Source organism: Petaurus breviceps, unplaced genomic scaffold, assembly GCF_028583685.1.
Source record: "Petaurus breviceps papuanus isolate PSGF00001 unplaced genomic scaffold, PetGlider_PUasm1.0 112, whole genome shotgun sequence".
Classification (NCBI taxonomy): Eukaryota; Metazoa; Chordata; class Mammalia; order Diprotodontia; family Petauridae; genus Petaurus; species Petaurus breviceps.
The window spans coordinates 3,942,907-3,967,401 of record NW_027185601.1 but is presented as its reverse complement, the minus strand read 5'-3'; the positions used below and the strand labels follow the sequence as shown (position 1 = coordinate 3,967,401).

Sequence of the window (24,495 nt, the reverse complement as noted above, 5' to 3'; positions counted from 1 at the left end):
ACATTGGCTAAAGAGCTGTGAATTTTTTAATCTTAACAACTCATGAATATCATTTCTTAAGTATCTTAGGTTGCATTTTATGTCTCTGGAAGGCTATAGATCACTTCATTATAGTATTTATTTTTAATTCTGCTAGCTCTAACAAGTTTCTTCTGTCCATTGTCCATACTTATTGACTTCAGACCTTATGTTTCTTTTCAGACTTACCAAGGTCTCTTGAGCCCTTTGGAGGAAAGTGTGAACATTTTTATTTAACCAACATTTTAAAATATTTTAATTTTATGCTGTGCTTTTCATGGAGCTCGGTGCTGTGAATACAAAGGTGAACAATGACATCATCCCTGCACTCAAGGAGTTTAAAGTCTGTTAGGAGTAGAGATATAGACTAATAAGTCTAATATAAATTAAAAGCAGCTTCATAGACACCACCTAACGCGCATGACTGATATATCAAAAGGAAATAAAATCTCTAGTTTGGAAGAGCAGGGAATTGGAGAAAGCTTTGTGGAAGAAGGGCCATGTAAGTTAGAGCTTGGAATAGATTTTAATAGAAAAAGATGTTGGGAAGCCTATTCTAAGATGCCTGAGGATAGGACTAGATCAGGGAATCAGAGCAGTTTAGCTGGAGCATTAATGAGAAAGACATGTAGAATAAGCCTGGAAAAGAGGACTTAGGATGAACCATGTATTAATTACCTCCTGACAGAGAAGTAATAGATTTCAGATGCAGAATAAGATGTGCATTTTTGGACATGGGCAATATGGGAGTTTGTTTTTCTTAACTATACATTTATTAGAAGGGGATTTTCCCCCTTCTTTTTGCCCTTAAATTGGGTGTGTAGTTAGTGGGGAGGAGTAAGTAAATACTTGTTACTTAGGGAGTAAAACAGAAATAAACCTGGAAATATAAGGTGAAGCTGGATTGTAAATGCCAGACTAAATTAGGACATACATTTTATTCACTGGGCACTGAGAGGTCACTGAAAGTTTTTTCAGCAGAGTAGTTCAAATCCATGTAAACAATGGATTGAAGAAGGAAGGTGCTGGAGACTGAAGTAGGTCATTATGACAATTTAGGTGTGAAGTAAGAAAGCTATGAACCAGACTGGAAATTGAAAGGATGAGATTTTTTCTAGAGAGAAAATTAAAAGGACAAAGAGATAGGTGTATGAGAAAGACTTTAAGCATTAGTATCTGTATTCTTCGCCCGGGTTGTCTTTTTTAAAAAATAAGCTAATTTATTTTTAGTTTTCAGCATTCACTTCCATAAGTTTTAAATTTTCTCCCTCTCCCCTCCCTCTTTCGAAGACAACTTGCAATCCTATATAGGCTCTACATATACATTCCTATTAAGCATTGGTCGTCTTATAACACAACAATATTTCCACACTATAATTTATTCTGCCACTTCCCAGTTCCTAGTCATGCATGTGGTTTTTTTCATATATGTAGAGCCTTTTCCCCTTTAGTAGCCTTAAAATATTTAGTCCCAGTAGTCAGTTCATTGTTAACAAGATTAATTAACTTTTTCTAGGTGGTTATCAAAAATTTCATTTTTTCTTGGAAATGTATTCAAGGCCATTTCTACTTTGGAAAATAAATATTGCCCTTGAATTTCTGTCAGTTCCATATAGATACTGAATGTCAAGTCTTTAATTACACATAATTTCCATCTAGATCTCCCTTTTTATTTTGGAAATATCGCTTTTTGTCATGCATAATCCTTTTATTTTGTCTAATCCAATCTATACATTTTCTAATAATTTACCCTACAGATAAAAATATTTCTCCTCTAAAGTGGAAATCAAGGCATATCAAAGCTGGAAGGGACCTTAGAGGGTGTCTAGTTGAGCCTATGACTGAGTGAGGGGGTAATTTCTGAGAGTCCCTCAGATCTACTTTGTGCCTCTGCCGCTTTCACCCGTGGATCCTATCTTTGCCTTCTGAAGCCAGGCAATAGAAGTTTTTCTACATGACAGTCCTTCAGACACTTGGAAGACACATACCATGTCCTCCAGCCCTATTTGAGATTTTTCTTTTCCAGGCTAAATCCCCCTAGTGCCTTCATATGACTTTCATAGGACAAATCCTGTCTAGTCACCCTCCTCTGGATACTCTCCAACTTGTTGCCATCCCTAAAGTGTGACATTCAGAACTGAGTACTGTCCTCTAGGTCGGTGGTATGGAGGTCACCAGATGAGGGCCCACATATTGATTTAGAAAATCACATAGTATTATTTATTGTATTTTTATTTATTGAGTTAAATATTTCCCAATTCTATTTTAATCTGGTTCAGCCTGCAGTGTTTGATTCCTGCTCTACAGGTCTAGGATGGCATATAGTGGAACAGCTCTTCCCTAGTCATGGATATGATCCCTTGCTTAATGCAACCCAAGATTTCCTTAGCCTTCTTAGTTCTTATTTCACTACAGCTCATTGATCTCACAGGCCAGTAAAACTCTCAGATCTTTAATCAAGAAGCTATTTCCAATTCAAAACACATGACTTGAAAGTTGTCCCATATAAAACACCCATGTGCACATTAGTCCTTTCTTTTATATTTATGAAGTTGATTTCTTTCTTTTTTTTTTTTTTGCGCTTTTTGGAGGGCAATTGGGGTTAAGCAACTTGCCTAAGGTCACACGGCTAGTTTATTTATTTATTTTAAATTTTTGGAGGGGGGAAGGCAAGGTAATTGGGGTTAAATGACTTGCCCAAGGTCACACAGCTAGTGAGTGTGTCAAGTGTCTGAGGCCGGATTTGAACTCGGGTCCTCCTGACTCCAGGGCCAGGGCTCTATTCACTGTGCCACCTAGCTGCCCCCCGAAGTTGATTTCTTTTAAAAATCTTAGTAAGACATTACATATGTCCCTATTGCATTTCATCTTATTAGATTTGGTTCAGGGTTCTAACTTGTCAGCTGTCATCCAGTGTGTAGCTGTCCTTTTCTCAGCTTTGTGTCATTGGGATGTTTGATAAGCTTGCCAACTTTTCCTTTATCCAAGTCATCAATAAAAATATTAGCAGCACAGGGCCAAAAGCATAGAACTTTAAGATATTTCATTAGAGGTCAACTTGCTGGTTGACATCAAAAAAATTAATGTTTACCCTTTGCTTTAGCTAAAACCAAAAAGTAAGTATCATATGCATATTGCTTTAGAGTCTTTCCCAATAAAAATGGGGATAAAGCAAGTGTGCTCACTCTGCCACTGTTATTTGATATAGTTCTAGAAATGCTAGCAATAGCAAATAAGATGAGAAAGAAATTTAAGTAAAGATAAAGAGGCAATAAAATTTGCTGATGCTGTAATGTAATGTAAAAGAAAATTCTAGGGAATAAGCAAAGATGCTAATTGAGAATAGATTCAGCTGAATTGCAGGCTACAAAATAAACCATCAAAAATTAAGAATATTTCTGTATAATAACAAAATCCAAGAGAACCTACTAATAGAAAGGTGAATATCATTCCAAATTCTTGGCATCTGATGATTTAACCTAAAACTCATCTTTTTCATAAGACTTAACATAAGAAACTTTGTCAAATTCTTTATCAAAATCTAGATAAGCAATATAGCCTTTACTTGACCTGCCGATGTAGTGTAACCCTATCACAAAAGAAAATGAGATTTATTATTGATGAAGCCACACTGGCACTTTGTGATCACTGCTTCTTTTGCTTACTAACCCTGTATTTAATGGTATGTTTTAGATGAGTTAGATTTTATTAGGATACATTCAACATAATTTAATTTTTTTAAATGTTCTTGGTCCTTTTGGAAAGGAAGAGAGTTCTGGTAGAACCTGGCAAGCAGTGATACCTTGTATAGGTTCTGTAGAGGTGAAGTTATATTGAAGTGCAGTTATTAGAATATTTTTCCATTCAAGTTGATTGTACTCTTCCTTCCCCCTCTTTGCAGTGTGAAATCTATCCACAGACTTGGTTAAAACTACAGGCCCAAAGCCTCTTTTATCCCCTAGACTTCACATAAATTTAATTTTGCTATTCTATAATACTTATGTAGTATTGTATGTTTAGTTAACTGTTGAGATGTTAACCTTTACCATGTCTTAAATTCTTTGACAGGTTTTTAATCTGTAGTCCATGAACTTGTTTTTTTTAATATTTTGATAGCTATTTGAACATAATTGCTGTCCTTTTTAGTCCAGTGTACTTGTTTTTATGCATAGAAAAACATTATTCTGAGTTGGCGTGCGTAAGTTTCGCCAGACAAGCCAAGGGGCCCACAACCTTAAAAAAAAGGTTGCTCTATGAGAACAGAGACATTATTTGCTCTAAACTTAATATCTCAAAATTCCTAATATGGTGGTGTCTCCACAGAAGGGACTTGTTAAATATTCCTTTTTTTCTTTTTTTTGGAGGGGGGAAGGTAGGGCAGTTGGGGTTAAGTGACTTGCTCAAGGTCACACAGCTAGTTTTTGTGTTAAGTGTCTGAGGCTAGATTTGAACTCAGGTCCTCCTGACTCCAGGGCTGGTGCTCTATTCACTGAGCCATCTAGCTGCCCCCTTGTTAAATATTCTTGACTGTTCAGTCAATAAACAGTGAAAACTGTTGGCTAGCGTAGGGACCATCTAATCCATTTTCTTCCTTACGCCTTCTGAACCTCCTGCTTGGGAAGCACTGGGGAAGGAGACTACCATGCGTTCAAACTGTGTTCCTCTCCCTTCTTTCCTGTATTTTTTTTAAACTGCTTTTATAGTTCAGTTAATTTTCTCTCAGGGTCACACAGAAAGAACTTCTGCAACCTTGAAAATCCTTCTTGCCCAGTTTGTGAATCAAAAAAGAGTTGAGATTCCTGACTTAATTGCAATTATAGTATTAAAGATCTTACTTTTGTAGGTTTTTTTATTTGATGAAATCTTTAAATTTATATATTTTTTTTCATTCCCCCCAAATCTTATCTCCCAGGTGCGGTCACTGTAAGCAGTTTGCTCCAGTATATGAAAAAATAGCTAAGACCCTTCAAGAAAATGACCCTCCTATCCCTGTTGCCAAAATTGATGCAACAGCAGCATCTACATTAGCAAGCCGGTATGATGTGGGAGGCTATCCCACCATCAAAATCCTGAAGAAGGGGCAGGCAGTGGACTATGATGGCCCAAGAACAGAAGATGGTAAGCTGCTCATTTGGTTTGCTTAGAGCCTAAGTCCGTGACCTTGCTCATAGATGGGTGCTCTGAGATGTTTGGCTGAGTGCTAGAGAGAAGCCATTTTAGGGATCTAGAGCCACAGGCTGCCCCTTCTCTCTCTCTCTTTTTTTTTTTTTTTTGAGGGGGGAAGGAAGGGCAGTTGGGGTTAAGTGACTTGCCCAAGGTCACAAGGCTAGTAAGTGTTAAGTGTCTGAGGCTGAATTTGAACTCAGGTCCTCCCGACTCCAGGGCTGGTGCTCTATTCACTGTGCCGCCTAGCCACCCCCTCCCCCTTCCCTTTCAAGGGTCTTTTAGTTGACCTAGAACTATATGTTATCTTAGGAATCTTTGTTTCTCTTTTTTAATAACCCAAGTTTGTATAGTGCTTTTAAAGCAATGTAGTCAAAAGCAAACAGATCCCTAATGGCTGCATATTGACTTAGAAAACCACAAATTGGGGCAGCTAGGCAGTGAATAGAGCACTGGCCCTGGAGTCAGGAGGACCTGAGTTCAGATCCAGCCTCAGACACTTGACACATTTACTAGCTGTGTGACTTCAGGCAGGTCACAACCCCAATTGCCCTTAAAAAGAAAGAAAGAAAGAAAACCACAAATTAACTTATTTTTTTAATTGTGTAAAGTTGTAAAAAAAACATTGTAATAAAACTATTGTAAAAGTTATATAAAACAGTACCTATGTTTTTGTTTATTCTGTTAAACATTTCACACTTTTATTTTAATCTGTTTGAGCTTCACAAGGCAGTTTTTCTGGGCTTCACAAGGCAGTTTTTCTGGGAAGAGTTTGACACCTCAGCTATAAAGTATACAAAATGTTTCCCTCATAATTTTCTAAAGTGGCTGAGGCCACTGACCTATTCACATTTGGGACTGGAATTCAGATCTTTAGATTCATTCTTACTCTTTTTTCATCTTTTGGATTTGTGAAAACTGAAGCCTAGAAGATGAATAGTGAGTGGAACCCCTCAGCCTAAGAACTGATGTGGGCCAAAATTGTGGCATCTCTCTCCTTACACAAGGAGGTAGAATTGAGGTTGTGTCCACCAGTATGTGTAATAATAATAGCTAATATTTATCAGTCTTTAAGTTTACAAAGTGCTTTACATACTTTAATTCATTTGGTCCCCACAACAGCCCTGAAAAGTAAGTACTGTTATTCCCTTTTTACAAGTTGAGCAAACTGAGTCTGATAGAGAAGTTAAATAAATGTCCAAAGTAGGATTTGAATTAATCTTCCTTATTCCAAGTCCTACATTATCTGTTAGGTCACCCATCTAGTCACATCTCAAAGAATAAGACAATGTATTCCTTGAAACAGCTGTGTGGAAGTCCAGACTTTCATTTATATATTCCTTTATGCCACATGGCATCAAACTTGGGAGGGAGCTTATCAGAAGCAGAACCAGATTTCCTGGTTCTTTGTTGTATAATCATCCATTTAAAAAGTCCGTATGAGAAATGTGAAGAAAAAAAGATTTAAGAAATATGGCTGTATGATATCTCTGGGCCTAAGGGAATGTGGTTAAATTCCTCCTGGGGCCATGTAAACAGGTGATTTAAGGGTCATTTAGGGGCAATTAACAGAACCCAAGGGACATGAAGCTCTTGGCTAAAAGCTTTGATTGGCTAAAGTAAATAAGGTGTGGAAGTTAGTAGTCAGATCTGAGGCTGAGGGTAGGAAAAGTAGTCAGTAGTGGAAGCAGTACAAAGCCAGGGAATTTAAAGACAACACATTGAGAAGGGATTTGTCTCATTCCTTTGGCCCCCTCACATAGCCATTTTCTAAGGCAGATATTTCTGTTATATCTGGCCTTAGGTTTGCCATCTCCTAGTCCCATTTTTTGGTCCTTTTCAGAAGGTTCTAAGACTCCTGTGACATGGAACCTATTTATTCTCCTCAAAGGGATTCTTCAGTGGTGTCAAAGAAAGTAACTGAGAAATTTAATCATTCTCATCTGGATTCTTTCAGACATTGTTGCTAAAGTCAAAGAGGTTTCTCAACCCAGCTGGACTCCTCCACCTGAAGTCACCCTGGTGCTTACTAAAGATAACTTCGATGAAGTAGTGAATGATGCAGATATCATCTTGGTGGAGTTCTATGCTCCTTGGTAAGATGAACATCACCTTGGTAACTTGGGACTGGTTTGCTGTTAAATAATTATTAAGTACCCTCACCTTGCCTAGACCCGAGTTAGATACAGTGGGGATGAAGTTCTGAAAGAAAGTGTAGCTCACAGATTCATTGGGAAAAGAAGATGCACAATAATGAGGAAAAAAAATAAATGAACAAAGCAGTATAAATATTGGTAAAAATCGGAGGAGGTGGTTATTGTAAAGTTGGTGTAGGAATGGTGAGCATCAGCTAAGTCTTAGAATAAATTTAAGTTTGGAGTTAATTGTAATCTTTCTTTTTTTAATATAGTAGGCTCTCTCCTTTGAAAATTCTTATTGATAGTATAAATTAATATTATAAACCAGATAACCAGAGAATGTTTTAAGTACTTCAGAGAATTAATGCCTATTTGCATGCAAACATTTTGCTACCCCACTGATTTGAGGAATAAATCTTCTGGTCATGACCTCTTCTAGGCAACAAGCATTGCTTAATGTACGCAATAGAAACTAATGAAACTTATCTTTTGTTTAAAAAAAAAAACTCTGTAAGGTTTTCTGCTAATTCAGAATGTCTTCAACTAATCAATTGGTAATGTTTTTATCATGAATTAATTCTTATATATAAAGCAACATGATTATATACAGCAGCCTTAAATATAGGTACATCAGGCATCTCTGATGACCAGTAAATTTTTTTTTTGGACCAGATTCATGATTTCATTGGACTAGGAAGATCTTGATGAGGAAGTTTCTTTTGATGCAGCTGGGCAGCTGTAAAGATGAATGGATAATCTCTAGAGACTCAGTTACTTTAGGTACAGACTAGGTTCAGTGACTTCCAGGATCACACAACCAATATGTGTAAGAGCAAAAAAATGCCTATTCTTAATTGTAGTTGATTAAGATAAATTCAGTATCCATTATTTCCTTGAATAATTAGGTCTTGATGCATTGATCTGAATTGCTAGGTAAAGGAGTCAGATCTTCTCTTTGGGAAAACAGTCAGAACTTCACATGTTAAAGAAATACAAATTATCTTCATTTTCCCACCTGCCTTAACAATGCAGTGCTGAATGTTTAATTCAGTTTGACTTTAAGGGTAGCAGTCAGGATAAATCCTAAACAGCATAGGTGCTGTGAATGAAGGATTAGTTTTCTCATGCAATGAGTTAGCTTAATTTTTAAGGTTTTTGGTGAGGATTCCTTTCCTGATATAGGGTGTCTCTGAAGTCCCTTCTGAAATTCTCTGATTCTGTACATCCTTGTTGTTGTTTACTTGAAAAATATGCTTCTCTTTTGACAGGTGTGGACACTGCAAGAAACTTGCTCCAGAGTATGAGAAAGCTGCAAAAGAACTCAATAAGCGTTCTCCACCCATTCCCTTGGCTAAAATAGATGCCATTGAAGAAAGTGACCTGGCCAAGAGGTTCGATGTCACTGGATACCCAACTCTGAAGATCTTTCGCAAGGGGAAAGCTTTTGATTACAATGGCCCACGAGAAAAATATGGTATTGGCCTTTTTGCTAAGATTATGCTGGAGGGGAATAGCACCATGATTTGGGAGTTGTCAGCAAGAGAAATAGGAGTAAAAACCTGCTTCTAAGATACACTTGAAGCAGGGATTGGCCTGTACAGAGGCTGAATCTGTCAGTCTGGAAAGCAATAGTTGATCTGTTTGAGCTGAGTTACTCTTCTTAGACCTATTCTTTGGTTCTAGGTATTGTGGACTACATGATTGAACAGTCTGAACCTCCATCCAAAGAAATTCTGGCTGTGAAACAAGTCCAGGAATTCCTGAAAGATGGAAATGATGTCATTATCATTGGCATCTTCAACAGTGCTGACGACCAAGCTTACCAGCTCTATCAGGAAACTGGTAAGTTGTGTTTCCATGAATGAGTGAGTGAGAAAGAGAATGACAAGTATAGTGCTCTGGGGTTTGCTGCCCTAGGGCATTTGTCCAAATTAATTATGTTTTCCCCCCCTTAAACCTTAGAATTCCTTTATCTGGTCCTTTGAGTTTGAACAAATGCTTTCCCCCACAAAAGCCCTGTGAGGTAAGAAATACAGATCTCTTAGAAAATGATCGAAGCCATCCTACTTTTATAATGAAATGGTCCCCAGAAATAAAGTGACTTTTCTAAGTGTAAGCAGGTACAAAGTCATAGGGTAGGAATTTGAACGGAGATCATATAATTCCAAATTCATTGTTATTTCCATTATGTCAGACCCATTTGAATCAAATCACTATCACTTTTTTTGTTGTCGATTTAAAATACTGCACCATAAGAAGTCAATGAGAACCCTAAGCACAGTTTTGTCAGGGTGATGTCCCATGTCAATTTTGTTCCCCCTCTTGATGTTTCCTCTTTAACCCTTGTGTGCCCAGAATCGTCCTGGCTCTGCGACTGATGCCCTGACTGCAATGCCTTCTTCAGGCCTGCTTTCCCTGTTCCCATGATTAGGATTTCTTAGTGTACCTTCTCTTAAATTCCTATTCCTTCAGTACATTTCAGATTCTTAAAAAAAAACAGTCTGAGATGATTTACATTTCAGATGCTTAAAAAAAAACTGAGATAATTCACAAAGGTGTGACTAGTGTTTCTCCTCTCCTTTAAGCATCCACTGTTGTTTTTGCAATAATGATAGAAAATTCTGTTCATGTATGCTTAGAACTCAGATTGGTTCTTGTCACAACCTGAAAAGAAAATCAGATTTGATCTTAACCCTGAAAGAACCAGTAATTAAAAATCTAAAGAAAGAAACACAGTATTTTTATTTGGGGGAAGGAACTATCCAGACATAGGATTTTGTCAGTTCCTCTTTTCCAATTTAGATTCTTAGTTGTGCTGGGGCCACTGAGGGATTAAGTCATGCACTTGTGGTGATATATGGCTAGTAGGGTGTGTAGGTGAGATTTGTACCCAAGAGGTCCCAGCTTTAAGTCCAGCTCTGTCTTCTATCCCAAACTGCTTTTCAGAAGACTCATGGTGCTAACAAAAGAACAGATAGGTTGGCAGGTAAATTTATAGACAATTATAATTAATTGTGTTTAACTTGAGTTATACATGAGTTATTTGTGTTCCAAGTAGGGCTGTGAGTGGCAGCTGATACATACTGCTTACTCCCAGGAAGCCATTCTTTGTGCTTAAAGGGGAGAGGGACAGGTTTGGGCAGAAGGAAACACAGAAAGTGCCAAAAATGTGTACCTATTTAAAGACTTGAAGGTCAAGAGGAGAGCAACATAAATGTGTAGGTGAAGGAGATCTGTGTTAACAAACAGCCAGGGATGAGATCTTTGAGGTAGCTCTGCACCTCAGATTATAGCAAGTAATATTAAAATAATTGGAGGTATCTGGAGATGTGGTACATTTAATTTCCTGCTAATTCAGATATCCATTTAACTTTTTACAAAAATGTGTAAGAGCTACCAGTTATAGAGTGCCTCAAGTTTTGCAAAGCACTCTTATCTCATTTGATTTTCATAGTAACCTTGTGGGGTACGGGCTGCTATTATCCCTATTTTACAGATGAAGAAACTGAGGCTGAGAATGCTTAGCCCAGAGTCACACAGCTAGAAAGGACCCAAGGCAGGATTTTAACTGCTTGTTCCTCCTGTGCTGCCCATTTAACTTCTTGTAAAGCCTGTATATGGAAGAACTAAGTTAATACAAATATTTGCCACCAAGTTTATAGAGATCTGGTAGAGTCATATTAAAGTGAACTTCTCTGATTACTCTTCCCTGGTCTGGGCTCTGTCAGGTTATGATAGGGTTTCATTACTGGGAAGGCCTCTTTAGAATAAAAAGTATATATATATGAATGGAATAGAAGTCTAAACTGTGCTTTGAAAAAAGGTTCCCCACCATCACAAGAGAGATGACTCAAAGCCAGAATTTGTAGGCTTAACAACAGAACAGATATCAAATACAGCTTTTATTTCATTTTACATAACAGAGGGACAAGTTGCTTGTAAATTACTTCCCATCCACTTGCTTTCTTATTTATTTCCATTTACCATTGATTGTTGGTAATAGCTAATACTTTTTCTTTTTTTGGCTTTTTGGAGGGGGAGGGCGGTAGGGCAATTGGGGTTAAGTGACTCGCCCAAGGTCACGTGGTTAGTTTTGTGTTAAGTGTCTGAGGCTGGATTTGAACTCAGGTACTCCTAACTCCAGGGCTGGTGCTCTATTTACTGCACCACCTAGCCGCCCCATAGCTAATACTTTTTAAGTTTAAGTTTCTCTTTTGTGGGAAAGATTCTCTTATGTTTTACAAGTTCCAATACTTAGGGTCTAAATAGTTTGGTTGACTTTAGTAATACATTTCAGAGATTCTTACTTGTCCCCTTCTTCCTTCATTTCCCAGCGAACAACATGAGGGAAGATTACAAATTTCACCATACTTTCAACAATGAAGTTGCAAAATTCCTGAAAGTCTCTTCTGGAAAGTTGGTTGTGATGCAGCCAGAAAAATTTCATTCTAAGTATGAACAAAAAATCAGTGTTTTAGACATTAAGGTGAGTGATATTTCCTAGGCATCTGATGGAATTGAAAATTCATTCATTGTTGAGTAAAACACCGATTATTGGGCAGTTCACTTTAATGGTCTGGCTTTTTTCTGTTTAAAACATTTCTTTCCCTGGCATGACATCAGAACCACATTTACTAGTCTGTGTTCCAGCAGTAAAAGCCAAAACTCAAAAATATCCTTGATTTCAGAATTGCTTGAGCTAATAAAACACAAACATTGCCTATCAATTAATTTTTATTGTTTACTGGAAGACTTGGTGTTAGGTTATTGATCTGAATTGTGTGCGTACGTGTTGAGTCTCTGGCTTCCTCTGGCGGAATGACAAAATCCCAGAGGGTGTGTCAGGCACCCCAGGGTAGCTGGCAAGACTACAGCTAAGCCAGCCAAAATTAATAATTATCTTTTCCTGCCCTTCACACTAGTAGGGGAAAGTGTTGCCTTCTGTCACCCATTCTGCTGTGACATTTCTTAGGTTTTTTTTTTTATTTAACTGTGAGGAATTTTTTTTCCTAGCTTAAAACTCAAATACCATGCTGCACTTTGCTAGCGATAACTCATATTTTTGCGGTACTGTACTATATAAAGTACTTTCCTCGTGTAGGTAGTTCTCTGTACACGTCAGTGTCGATAATCCCTCCACTTGGGTCGCTCACAGTCCTACCATCTCCTAATAGATAAAGTCTGGTGCCAGTCTTGCGGTGAGTGTCTTCACTTTGAGAGAAGCCAGTCTTCACCTAGCCTACTCAGAGTCTGCTGGAATAGCCTTTAAAAACCCAGGGTCATCTCCTTGCTGTAACTAGGCATGTGAGGAAGACTTGAATGGAGGTGGAATGGCACAAGGCCAAATAGAGTCATTGTATTTTGTGTGCTAAGAGGCCTTTCTATATATCATCCAGTAGGTGAAGGTAAGTGAATTGTCTTCTAATTGAACTTTTTCTCACTATTGACTTACCTGTTTTTGAATGAAACACAAGTTAGGAATCTCTTCTAAATCTAGAGTGGCATTGTGACCTTGAAGCTTCAAATGAATCCTCCTTCGGATACTTATTAGCTGTGTAATCATGATTCCTTCTGGTAAAATTATGGGAGGATGTGGGCAGAGGTTTAGTAGGATGACGGTTATGATCTGCTTTGTTGGAGGGAACTTCTGAAGAAGGTCACAGATTCGTCTGAGTACCTACCTCACAGGCTCAAGTGAGATAATGTATATATAAAAAAAACTTTGTTTTTCAGTCATTTTTAGTTGTGTCTGAGTCTTTGTGACCCCATTTGGGGTTTTCTTGGCTGAGGAACTGGAGGGGTTTGCCATTTCCTTCCCCAGCTCATTTTACAGATGAGGTAACTGAGGCAAACAGGGTTAAGTGACTTGGCCTGGGTCACACAGCTAGTAAATGTCTGAGGCTGGATTTGGATTTGGGTCTTCCTGACTCTAGGCCTGTTGCTCTAACATTCACTGTACCACCTTGCTGCCCATATAAAAAGCCATTAGCAAATCTCAAGCTCTGTGTAAATGTTAGTTCTTATTATCTTATTTATCCCACAGTTTTCCATGGGGTTCAAATAGAAACTGGACAAGTCACTATCCTGCTATTCTCTAGATTCAGTATTCTACAGATAATTACATAGGTCGATTAAATTGATACTTTTGATAGTTGAATAAGCATATTAGGATATAAACTCATTCTTAAAGGCTCATTTAAAAGCATCTATATTAAAATTCTAATGCCAGATGTGACAACAAGGTTGGTAGGTCCCCAATCCTGTTCCCATGTTATTTTCCTATCTTTGTCCAGGTCTTTCTACTTAGATCTTAGAGACTATGAGCATTTGGGGTAGTGACATCTATTAAAAACATTGTTCTTGAATTTTTCTGAATCATTGGGTCATTATGGGCTACATTTCTTCCATAATGGTCCAGTTCCAATACAATTTATTGATTAAGTTCTCTGGGATATTTTGACATCTGTATTTGTTACCTTTCAGTGATGAAAGATGGCCAAAATTAGCCATCAGGTGATGCCTTGCTAAGTATTTGGTAGGTACTAAATTTTTATAGCCTGAATTAGTAGATAATCTTCATTGCTCATTTTTCAGGATAAACTTTCTGTAGTTTTTGGCAGCAGTGACCTGGTGCCAAATTCCAATGAAAATTTTCCCCTTTTCCACAAACAACTCCTTTGACTCAGCCATTTTTTCCCTACATTTCTTTAAAAGTATATTGTTACACCTGGCTGTGTAACCTTGAGCAAGTTACTTAACCCCGATTGCTTAGGGGCGGCCAGGTGGCTCAGCGAGTAAGAGCACCGGCTCCAGTGTCAGGATGACCTGGATCAAATCCGGGCTCAGATACTCAGCACCACACCCAGAAATAATAACTGGCCGTGTAACCTTGAGCAAGTTACTTAACCCCAATTGCTTAAAAAATAAATAAATAAATAAATAAAAGTATATTGTTGACCAACTTCTTTAATAGCATCATCATCCATGGAGGACATCCATTCCATTCTTGATTTTATTGCATTTGATAAGTCCAATAGCACATACCTCTTAGCAGCCTTGACATTTGCTCCATGAAGTGATGTCTACTTACTCCAAAAGTATTTCTTTACATTTTTTTTTGCCTTTTTTTTTGGAGGGGGCAATACAGGACAATTGGGGTTAAGTGACTTGCCCCAGGTCACGCGGCTAGTAAGTGTTAAGTGTCTGAGGTCAGATTTGAACTCATGTCCTCCTGACTCCAGGTCTGGTACTCTATTCACTGCACCCTCTAGGTTTTTTTTTTTTTAACTGCTTATCATCTACTCTAAGAATGTCTGTCTTCTTATATTTCTTTAGCTGCCTTAAAGTGATAGGGTGATGTGCTATGTGTTTTATTAATATCATACAAGATTTTTGCTGAGATGCCACCTAAGTATTTAATTTTACAGGTTTTACCTTTTACAGTTCCCAGAGTGTGTTAGGAGGAATGTAATATCTTAACCCCTCTCCCTCAAGCAAGTTAGGCCATTTTTCCTTAAAAGTTATTTAGACCATCCTGTGGTCTTGATTGAGGCTATTGACCTCACGGTTAGGTTACTGAATACAAAGCAGCCAGGAGGAGCTTCAGGTGGCCTTGGATGCTTGGCTGGTGGATGCATTGTGATGGGCAGCTTGAGCAAAGGCAGCTTTGCGAAGCTAAATTAAATCACGTTCTCTTCAATGCCTGCTCTTATTGAAGATCCTTTTCTTGCTGTGGCTTAGTATATCTGTTTCTGGTAACTGTTATTCCAGTAGCAAACCTAAACTAAAAGGGACTAGACTGAGTCAAGTCCAGCCCCCACCAAAGGTGTGCCCGTTAAAACTGGCATTGTGTAGGTGTTAATTGCTTTAAGCTTATTCAGCCTGAATTTCAAAATGCTAGTAAGGTTGGTTTTGTTTTTATTTTTTTGATGTATCCACCAATGGCAACCTTCTTGATTTTTTGCCCAGAGAAAACCAAGGTGTCTGTACATATCATGTTAAGTCTCTTATCTTTCTTTAATGTATGTTAAGAATTTTATACTCATTAAATCAAAATGACATTTTTCTATCATTGGGGGGAAAATTCCACAGATTGAAGAAGCTGTTTTTTGTGTGTGTGACCAGCTAACTTGATATGATCCATATACAGTCATTAAAAGGTATTTTGGTTCATTTCCTTTAATTTGGAAGTCATACTTGGCTCCTTTTAGGAGAGAGATAATGTATTTAAGGGTATGCATGTCTGTAATGGACTTAAATGGTGTCCCTGAAAAAAATACCTTTTAAAAAATGAATTATTTTTAATATTGTGTGGGAATGTTTTAAATAGATAACATTTTTTCATGTGGACATCAATTCTTTATCATTCTCCATTAAACTTGAGTCCTTTTTATTAGATTTATAGTACATGAAAAAATCATGAATAAGGAACTGAGCTAATGACTTTGCCTTACCAAAGGTGGCATGCATGTTGTGGCACTTTCTGAGCAGCTGGTTCAGTAATTACAGAATTAGAAAGCTACTCTTGGGGAAGCTAGGTGGCACAGTGAATAGAACACTGGCCCTGGAGTTAGGAGGACCTGAGTTCAAATGTGGCCTCGGACACTTAACACCAGCTGTGTGACCTTGGACAAGTCACTTAACCCCAATTGCCCTGCCTTCCCCCCTCTCCCCCCCCAAAAAAGCTGCTCTCTAAAACCATTTGGACTTTTTGGTACATTCAGGAGTCTTCTGGAGCCAACTTGAAAGAGCTCAGGACATCAGATTGTTAAATTTTCAGTGTGAAAAATTTATAGCTAAGAAATCAACAATTGCTACAAATCCCAGTTTGATTTGTTTTTTTTGTTTTGTTTTGTTTTTTTAATAAAGCAATTGGGGTTAAGTAGCTTGCTGAAGATTACACAGCCAGTTATTTCTGGGTGTGGTGCTAAGTATCTGAGCCCGGATTCGATCCCCAGGTCATCCCAACTATGGGGCCGGTGCTCTTACTTGCTGTGCTACCTGGCCGCCCCTGATTTATTGTTTTTGTAATTGTTTAGGCTTGAGAAAGTGTTAATGTAGATTAAGTTTTTTTTCCCCCAAAGAATCTGGTTCTTGAATATTTGCTAGAATATCCCTGTTGCTCTATAGACAGTGCTTGAGCTCTGCAGTGCAGCTCAGGGAATGAAGTCATCACCAGACAGGAGGCCTGGTGACTGGAAGCTAATTAATAACAGGGAAAATAACTGGCATTTCTAAAGGGCTTGAAGGTTTGCAAAGTGCTTTTGTATATATCATCTCATTTGAGCCCAGCAGCACTCCTGGGCACACTCCTATTACTCCTTAGCCAGTGTGTCCTTTTGTGTCATAGAAGTTGTGAATGCTTTGTATAAAATTTACAAACACATAATTGACCTACAGATAAGGGGCTGTGAATTTTCTAGTCCTTTGATAATAGAGATGCACTGCCTTCTTTTAAGAAAAGTAAAATTGCGCTATATGCCTGCTAAAATGCCTTGCTGCCAATTCATGTACATTGTGAAACATTTAGGCCGATTTTTAGGGACCTTACCTGGCTACTTTGTGGTTTTTCAGAGAAGCTAACAAGGCTTTCAGTCACCTCTGGGATGATAACTTTTTTCATTGATTATATTAACAGTGTTCAAGCTTTCTGTTTCTTGTTTGACCCAACTGTATAGATGACCAGAAAGGTTCCACATCCTTCTTCAGGGATTTTCTCTTGCCCCTGATTTCTTTGCTGCTTTTTTTTTTTTAGGTGGAACATATGATTTTATTCAGACTACCACCTTTTGTTTTAAAAGAGTAACTGAAAATCAGGGTGGTGGAGAGGGGAGCAGTGTTTGGAGCAATATGAAACACATGGAACTCTTGCCATTTGATAATTTTACACTTAAACTTTTTTTAAGCCCATAATATAGCTACCAGTGGGAAGTAAATCTTCAAAATGTACAGTTTCCTTTAGAGAAGTTTCAGAACTAAAGATCTGATTTACATGAAAAGTTGTAGAGCAAGTAGTTGAAAAGTCCATTCATAAAACCTTTATTCCACTTACATCAACTTAATACACATGTTCTTAACAATTATGCTTGGATTGTTCATGAAAATTTCATGAGACATTAAACAAAGCTAGCCATCATCTCAAGTTATTTCCCTGTTAACTCTTTTTACAGCACATGCATGTTAGGCAAGTATCCAAAATATCACAAAAGCAAAAAACCTTAAAAAAGTTAAATACATGGGTTTTTTGTTTTACTGCTGTGCTTGATATACAGTGACTTTATGAATATCAAGCAATTCATTTTTACTGCATCTTTACTTGTACATTTGTTCTTAGGTTGCCTAAACCATTTAAATACAAATAAAATGAGTGTAGCAAAAATGATAAAAGCGAACAGCAGGTAACTTTACAAATAATGGAATGTGAACCGTTTCTGCCCTTCTCCAGAGTAAATTGACTGGGTTAAAATTTTGTCTTAAGGAACACTTTTGCAACTGCAATCATAAAGGTGTACATGTTGAGACTGTGTATTCCACAGATACACATGGAATGACATGTAATATCTATGGGACATCTGTTTCTACCATAGCCATGAGTGCTCCAACCCTAAAGTACCCACAATAACTACACCTGTGGCTGGAACCAATTATCCCTTTAACCCCCCCCCCCCCCATGACAGACCAATATGTAGGCAGTTTTCTTTGCTGTTTTAATACTGGCCTTGTGAAACCACAACATACCAAAAGTACTATGCCAAACATGTAAAACACGTATAAAAATTCCATATCCCCATATTGGCCACCTCAGATGAAAACAGATAACTCCCCAAATGTTAACTGGCTCTACTCCCCTAATATTAAACATAAAAACCACATGGGAAATATAGAAATCCAAATAGAAGTAACATAAACCTGTCATAAATCTTAAACAAAAACTATTTGTGGGACAGCATGGATGACAGATGGTCTACTGTGTAAATTTTAGAATGAGGCAGACAAAAGTTGGAAGGCTGGTTAATTCTCCCCTCCTTCTCCTGCTTCAGCTTCATCTCCTTGGGTGTCTGATGTCCACAATGTCAAGTTGTCTCTCAGTAATTGCATTATTAGTGTGCTGTCTTTGTATGATTCTTCACTTAATGTATCAAGTTCAGCAATGGCTTCATCAAAAGCTGTCTTTGCAAGGGAGCAGGCTTTCTCTGGAGAGTTCAGGATCTCATAATAGAACACAGAGAAGTTCAAGGCCAGACCCAGTCTTATAGGATGCGTTGGTTGCATCTCCTTTTTGCTGATTTCAAATGCTTCTTGATATGCCTGTTGTGATTGATCCCACTATTCCTTTCTTGTCATCACCAGCAGCAACCTCAGCCAAATAACGGTAGTAGTCTCCCTTAATTGTCAAATAGAAAACTTTGCTTTCTGCTTGTGAGGCATTAGGAATCAAGAACTTTTCCAATAGAGACAGTACATCATTGCAAATATCTCTTAGTTCGGTCTCAATTTTCTCTCTGTATTCTCGGGCCATCTGCTGTTTTTTCTCAGCACCTTCCGTCTTTTGCTCAATACTTGAAACAACCCTCCAAGATGACCTTCGGGCCCCTACGACATTTTTGTAAGCAACAGAGAGAAGATTCCTCTCCTCATTGGATAATTCAGCTCCTTGCTCAGTTACAGATTTCATGCAGGCTGCCATGTCATCATCTCTCTCAGCCTGCTCAGTCACTTTGGCCTTCTGCACCAGCTCATTTTTATCCATGACTGAATGTTCTGTGCCTGGAGTGAGTGGCGGCAGCAGACGGACGGACAAGGGGTTCAGCAGTCTCTGGGCGGTGGCAGTGGCCAATTTCTTTGCTTCTTGATGTTAAATAGTTGATTTTGTTCTTTGTGCTGCTTTGACTTTTTGTGTTGACTGGACCTTTGTTTTAAGTTTTGCTGATTAAAGAAATCAATGATTTCTTATTACACTTTTGTTTTCTGGATTTTTTTCTACATGTTTACTTTTTGTTGCCTTTTATTGGACAACATACATTCAAATTTTCTGCTATATGTACTAGCTAGATAATTGATGTGACCAATTGTAATTTTTGTAGTATAGCTGTAATCGCCTAGTGTGTCCTTAGATCTTCTGTAGCTTTCTGTAAGTTGCTTCTGTCATGGTGTGATGTCTGTCATGGTGGTGTTTGATGCTTGTCCTTGACAGTATTTGTTGATAGTTCCATATTTCCTCCTACGGTTCTTACTGTGGCAGTAGCCAACCCATATATTGCTGTGTGCAAGACTGAAATGTTTTTGTACCTTTATGTCAGATATTGTGGGAGAATGTATCTGTTCATTGTACTTATACATTTTTAGACATTCTCTTGGTTCAATTGGTCTAGTGGTTGGAGTCATGCCATTAAACTCAAAAAGGGCTTTTTGTAATTCCAGTATAAGTATAGCCAGATGCTTTTCAAAATTCGATATTTCTGTGCCATTTTTGTTAACTTTTTCTTCTTTGGTATATAATTCCTGGAGTTTGTATGAAGTAATACTTTATGAACTGTGGGGTCTTTAACTTTTTCCCGTTTAGAGTTTAGTAGTTCCTCTATTTGATCTTTTATTTTGGACATAAATGAATTATTATGATGATAAAATAAATACCTGGTGTTACTAATAAAAATAGCTTGGATCTCCCCATCTAAGGAATTTTAGCATATTCCCATAGAGTAACATCAAAATTCTAGAGATGAAAAAGACTTTCTTTAGCCATCATGTTTTAAAAGATCATTTTTCTTTGTACAATGCCTTTCTTGACTTTTCCTCTTTCAGTAAGGGCAGATGGTATCCAACTTTGTATTCTTATTTTAACCTGGTAATATTGCTGTTATAAGCATGGTCACTGCTTTGGGGTAATTTTTCTAGCAGTAAAGTCTTTTAAAGTAAGCAACTTTCTATCACATCATGCCTCTCTCTGTCCTTTGTTAGCTGAGAACTCTACTAATGATGAAATCTGAGTGTTCATTTCAGACATAGCTCCCCTTCTCTGTTGTATTGTACTTCATATCAGTCATATATGTTTGAAACAGGAATCCACTGAAGGGGCTGCCATCAGGGACCATGTGGTGAAGCATGCTGTGCCATTAGTTGGTCATCGCACAACTTCCAATGATGCCAAGAGATATGCTAAACGTCCTCTGGTCGTTGTCTATTACACTGTGGACTTCAGTTTTGACTATAGAGTTGGTAAGCAAGGATATTTGTCCAGCAGATCACTCATGTAATTACTTTAAATCTTTCTTCAGAGGTCTTTGAAGGTTAATGACTTTTGTGGGAGTGACTGAGGCCACAACTTTTGCACCAGATACATGTTTTTTGTTGTGATATTTCCACACCTTCAGAATCATTCTTCATTATGCTTCTATTCTGGATAACCATTTGTTTTAGTCTCCCCAGAAATCATCTGGCATAGACTAGGATCAGAATCATATTGCTGGAAAGCACCATAGGAATTTTTTGCAAATGAGGAAACTTCACCCCTTCAAAGTAACTTGCAGCATTGAACTAGAGCTAGTGGCAGAAAACCTGAATTAGAAGGCAGGTCCCCAGCATCTAGCTCCCCCCAGTATGTTTTAATACATGCATAGTTCTCACCAGACTTATTCGATGTGAATTTACTTCCCTCCATTGAAAAGTTTGGGTTTTTTAAATTATGAACTTAAAAATCACCTACAAATCAAAATATTCTACTATACAAAGAAAGAATCAGAGGATTATATATGAAACCATGAACTTTGTTATACATAATTTGTTTTTTAAAGGCATATATTAAATTTAACAATTGACTTTTCTGTCCCCTTCTGATTTTTCTTCTATGTATTTTTAATGCTTTTTTGGGGTCTCTTTTGGGGTATACTTTCAAAAGTATAGTTAAACTTTTTTTGTCTAGACATTGTAGAGAAAACTCAGAATTTCTGCCTCATTGGTATATATTCTAAGCAGAACCTTAAACATCTTGTGAAACTTGAGCTAGAAACCTTCAGTGCAGGTTTTTTCACTAATTGTCATGTATTCCATTTGGTTTTTAGCCACGCAGTATTGGAGGAACAAGGTCTTGGAAGTTGCTAAGGACTTCCCTGAATATACCTTTGCCATTGCTGATGAGGATGACTACTCTTCTGAAGTGAAGGACTTGGGACTTAGTGACAGTGGTGAAGAGATCAACGTAGCTATCCTAGCTGAGGGTGGCAAGAAGTATGCCATGGAACCAGAGGAATTTGATTCCGATACTCTCAGAGACTTTGTGATGGCATTCAAAAAAGGTGAATTAACAGGGATGACAAAATTATGTCAGGAGGGCTTGCATAGGTGAAATTTTGGAGGCCACTAAAGTCTTTAAAGGCGGCTAGACCACCATTAATTCTTGATCTGTTCTGCATGAAGTGGAATCTCAGATCTTTGGTTCTTATTATTTTGAGTGTGCTGCTAGTCCCAGCCTCTTCTTTTTGAAAAAGTTCTAACAAACTTAAACTTCCTCTCACCTACCCTTTACTCCCTTTTTTCTTCCTATGATCACAGACCTGAGGCAGCACCTTCATTTCCTTGCAGAAGGAAGGAGATGAGTATGATCTCAGGTTCCCCTGAGTATGGAGAACAAAACTAAAGAAGAAAACAGCAACAATTAAAACAAAACCATCTGTGTAGCCTCTAGCAAGTGCTTAGCACATAATACAGTAGGGCTTAATAAATGTTTATTGAATTATGTGATAGGTTCCTAAGCTTTTCCTCAAGGAATACTGTAATCAAGGACTGATTATAGTCTCTGTTATATTTTTCCCTTTGGTAATGCATATGCATTAGTCTCTTCCTGATCTTGCTTTAAAATGTAATATTCATTATCCATTTTACAGTTACAATTACTCATGCATAGAATGACTGTTCAGGCAATCTCAGCTATCCAATAAATAGTCCAAAAGGAAATAAGCAAAACAGGTCCTAGAGCAGACCAAACAGGCGTCATAAAAGCAAACAATAAGAACGAGATAAAACAAAAACACCTATGTGCTTTATTTTTTTAAATTTTTTTTGTTACTCAACCTCATAAACATGAACACACAAAGAACAAAAAAGGGATTATATCTGAAACCATGAGTTTCTATTATATACAACTTGTTTTCATGCACTTTACTCATTGAAAAGTCCCTTAGCCCCTCACTTAGTCTTTTTACTCTTGTTTAATCTTGTTTAGAATGGTATGTGATTTGCTGTTGTCTGTGGGGGCAGGATTCGGTATAGAGGCAGGAATATCTTTTCTTCTGTTAGCTGGCACTTGTCAGTGACAAATTAAAATAAGCAAAAAATAGCAGTAATTCCCTAAGAAGACCAGGTGTGATACATTTTTTAAAGACTTGAGTTCCTTGGATCCATCCGAAATTTTAAAAAATAGAACATATTTTGTTGTTCATACATGCTTTGAAAACTCAATGTGGAACATCCCTACCCCCCCACTATAGTTCCTAATAGAACTGGATAAATGAAATGTCACATGGTATTCTATCTCTTTGATACCAAATCAAGAAGCACTTTTTCTGTCAAATAGATCTATTCCAAACAGCTCTGTTGGAGCAGTCAGTTTCCAGGTTATCTTCAATGCCTTCATGTTAGTCTTTTCCACTCCCCAAGCCCCCTTCAGGCCCTTCTTAATAACAAGTTATCAGTCCTGGTCCATATGTGAACCAGCTGTCTTCTAATTCAGATGTTAGAGCTAGTCTGACAATTTATTTTTAAGGAGTTAAAGAGATACCTTTCTAAGGTATATTTGCATTTTAAAGGGGAGGGGTGGGTGGTTAAAGCCTTGTCCCAGCAGTTCTGGCACCAGATTTTAGGGTGGGCTTATGGGAGCTCTGGGTTGGAAAGGAATATCAGAAGCAATCATACTGCAGAGTCTTGGCTGAGCAATAAGTAAACCTAGTCATGCTTGACAGGTTGAGAAGCTGCTCCATTTGGTGCCGTTGCAGTGGGATGTGTAGAATACTGATCACTTCTCTCCTTTTCCCTATAGGAAAACTAAAGGCAATCATCAAATCCCAACCTGTGCCCAAAAATAACAAAGGGCCAGTAACGATTGTGGTGGGTAAGACATTTGACTCTCTGGTGATGGACCCCAAGTCAGATGTCCTCATTGAGTTCTATGCCCCATGGTGTGGACACTGTAAGCAGCTAGAACCCATCTACACTGAATTGGGGAAGAAGTACAAGCATCAGAAAAACCTGGTCATAGCGAAGATGGATGCCACTGCCAACGATGTGACCAGTGATCACTACAAGGTGGAAGGATTTCCTACCATCTACTTTGCTCCTCGCACTGACAAAAATAGCCCTATTAAATTTGAAAATGAGAAGAGAGATTTGGAGTCCTTGAGTGCATTTATAGAAGAGCACAGCACAAAACTGAGCAGGACCAAAGAAGAGCTTTAAAGGCCAAGAGGAGGAAGGGAAAGGCCATGAATACACTGTAGTTTTCCAATGAAAGGTTGTGGAATGGGGAACCAAATGAGCCTTGTGGGCAAAAGGGGGTTGGGTGTTAAAGCAGTTGCAGTATCTGATTTTTTTTTTTATTTCACATTGTGTTACAGACATGGAACTGACATAAATGCCTCGTAATAGTATGGTTCAGATATTTAAGGAAAATACATCTATTTTTGTCATTATTTGGGCTTGATTACTTTCATTTTTTAACCTACTCTTTTTAATACTTCACCAACCCTCAAGCAGTAAGTCTCTTTGTGTGAATGTTTTTTTAATTTAAATTTTAAAAAAGAAAAAAAACCTTTGCCAAATCACTTCGATATTTTGACTTTTTATTTTTAATCGTCTGAAGTGTTAGAGTTTACATTGAACTTAATTGTTACTTTTTTATTTTTGTTGTCTTGTTTCAAAGAAGCCTGACCATATCAAATTTTGTCTGTTAGGTGCAAAAGGCTGCAGGTCAGAGCCATCACAACAACTGATACCCAGTCACCCAAGGATAACAGTATTTGCCAGTTCCTTTTCTGCCCAAGCCATCTTAAGGATAGGTATACAGAGTGACCACGGGTAGATGTGACTTCTGTGGTACCTGGGTGTTTATAATTGTTGACCGTGTTTGGAGGAACAGTAATTGTAGCATCTATGATCCAATGCCTTCATATATTTATAGCTGAGGAAA

At 37.8% G+C, this 24,495-nt stretch overlaps 1 protein-coding gene and 1 pseudogene across 2 annotated transcripts in view; one reads left to right on the top strand and one right to left on the bottom strand.

Annotated features, from left to right (window-relative positions):
* LOC138157192 (protein disulfide-isomerase A4-like) overlaps window positions 1-24,130 on the top strand; it is a 38,704-nt gene extending 14,574 nt beyond the window's left edge. For both annotated transcript variants that reach the window (XM_069082769.1, XM_069082759.1), the window contains exons 3-10: window positions 4,931-5,136; window positions 7,139-7,277; window positions 8,588-8,793; window positions 9,003-9,161; window positions 11,654-11,805; window positions 20,378-20,534; window positions 21,377-21,610; window positions 23,350-24,130. In XM_069082769.1, the coding sequence (XP_068938870.1) occupies window positions 4,931-5,136; window positions 7,139-7,277; window positions 8,588-8,793; window positions 9,003-9,161; window positions 11,654-11,805; window positions 20,378-20,534; window positions 21,377-21,610; window positions 23,350-23,765 (1,669 nt within the window). In that variant the 3' untranslated portion in view covers window positions 23,766-24,130. The remainder of the gene's footprint in view (window positions 1-4,930; window positions 5,137-7,138; window positions 7,278-8,587; window positions 8,794-9,002; window positions 9,162-11,653; window positions 11,806-20,377; window positions 20,535-21,376; window positions 21,611-23,349) is intronic.
* LOC138157199 (14-3-3 protein zeta/delta pseudogene) lies at window positions 17,334-19,169 on the bottom strand (annotated as a pseudogene).
* Window positions 24,131-24,495: the final 365 nt, after the last annotated feature.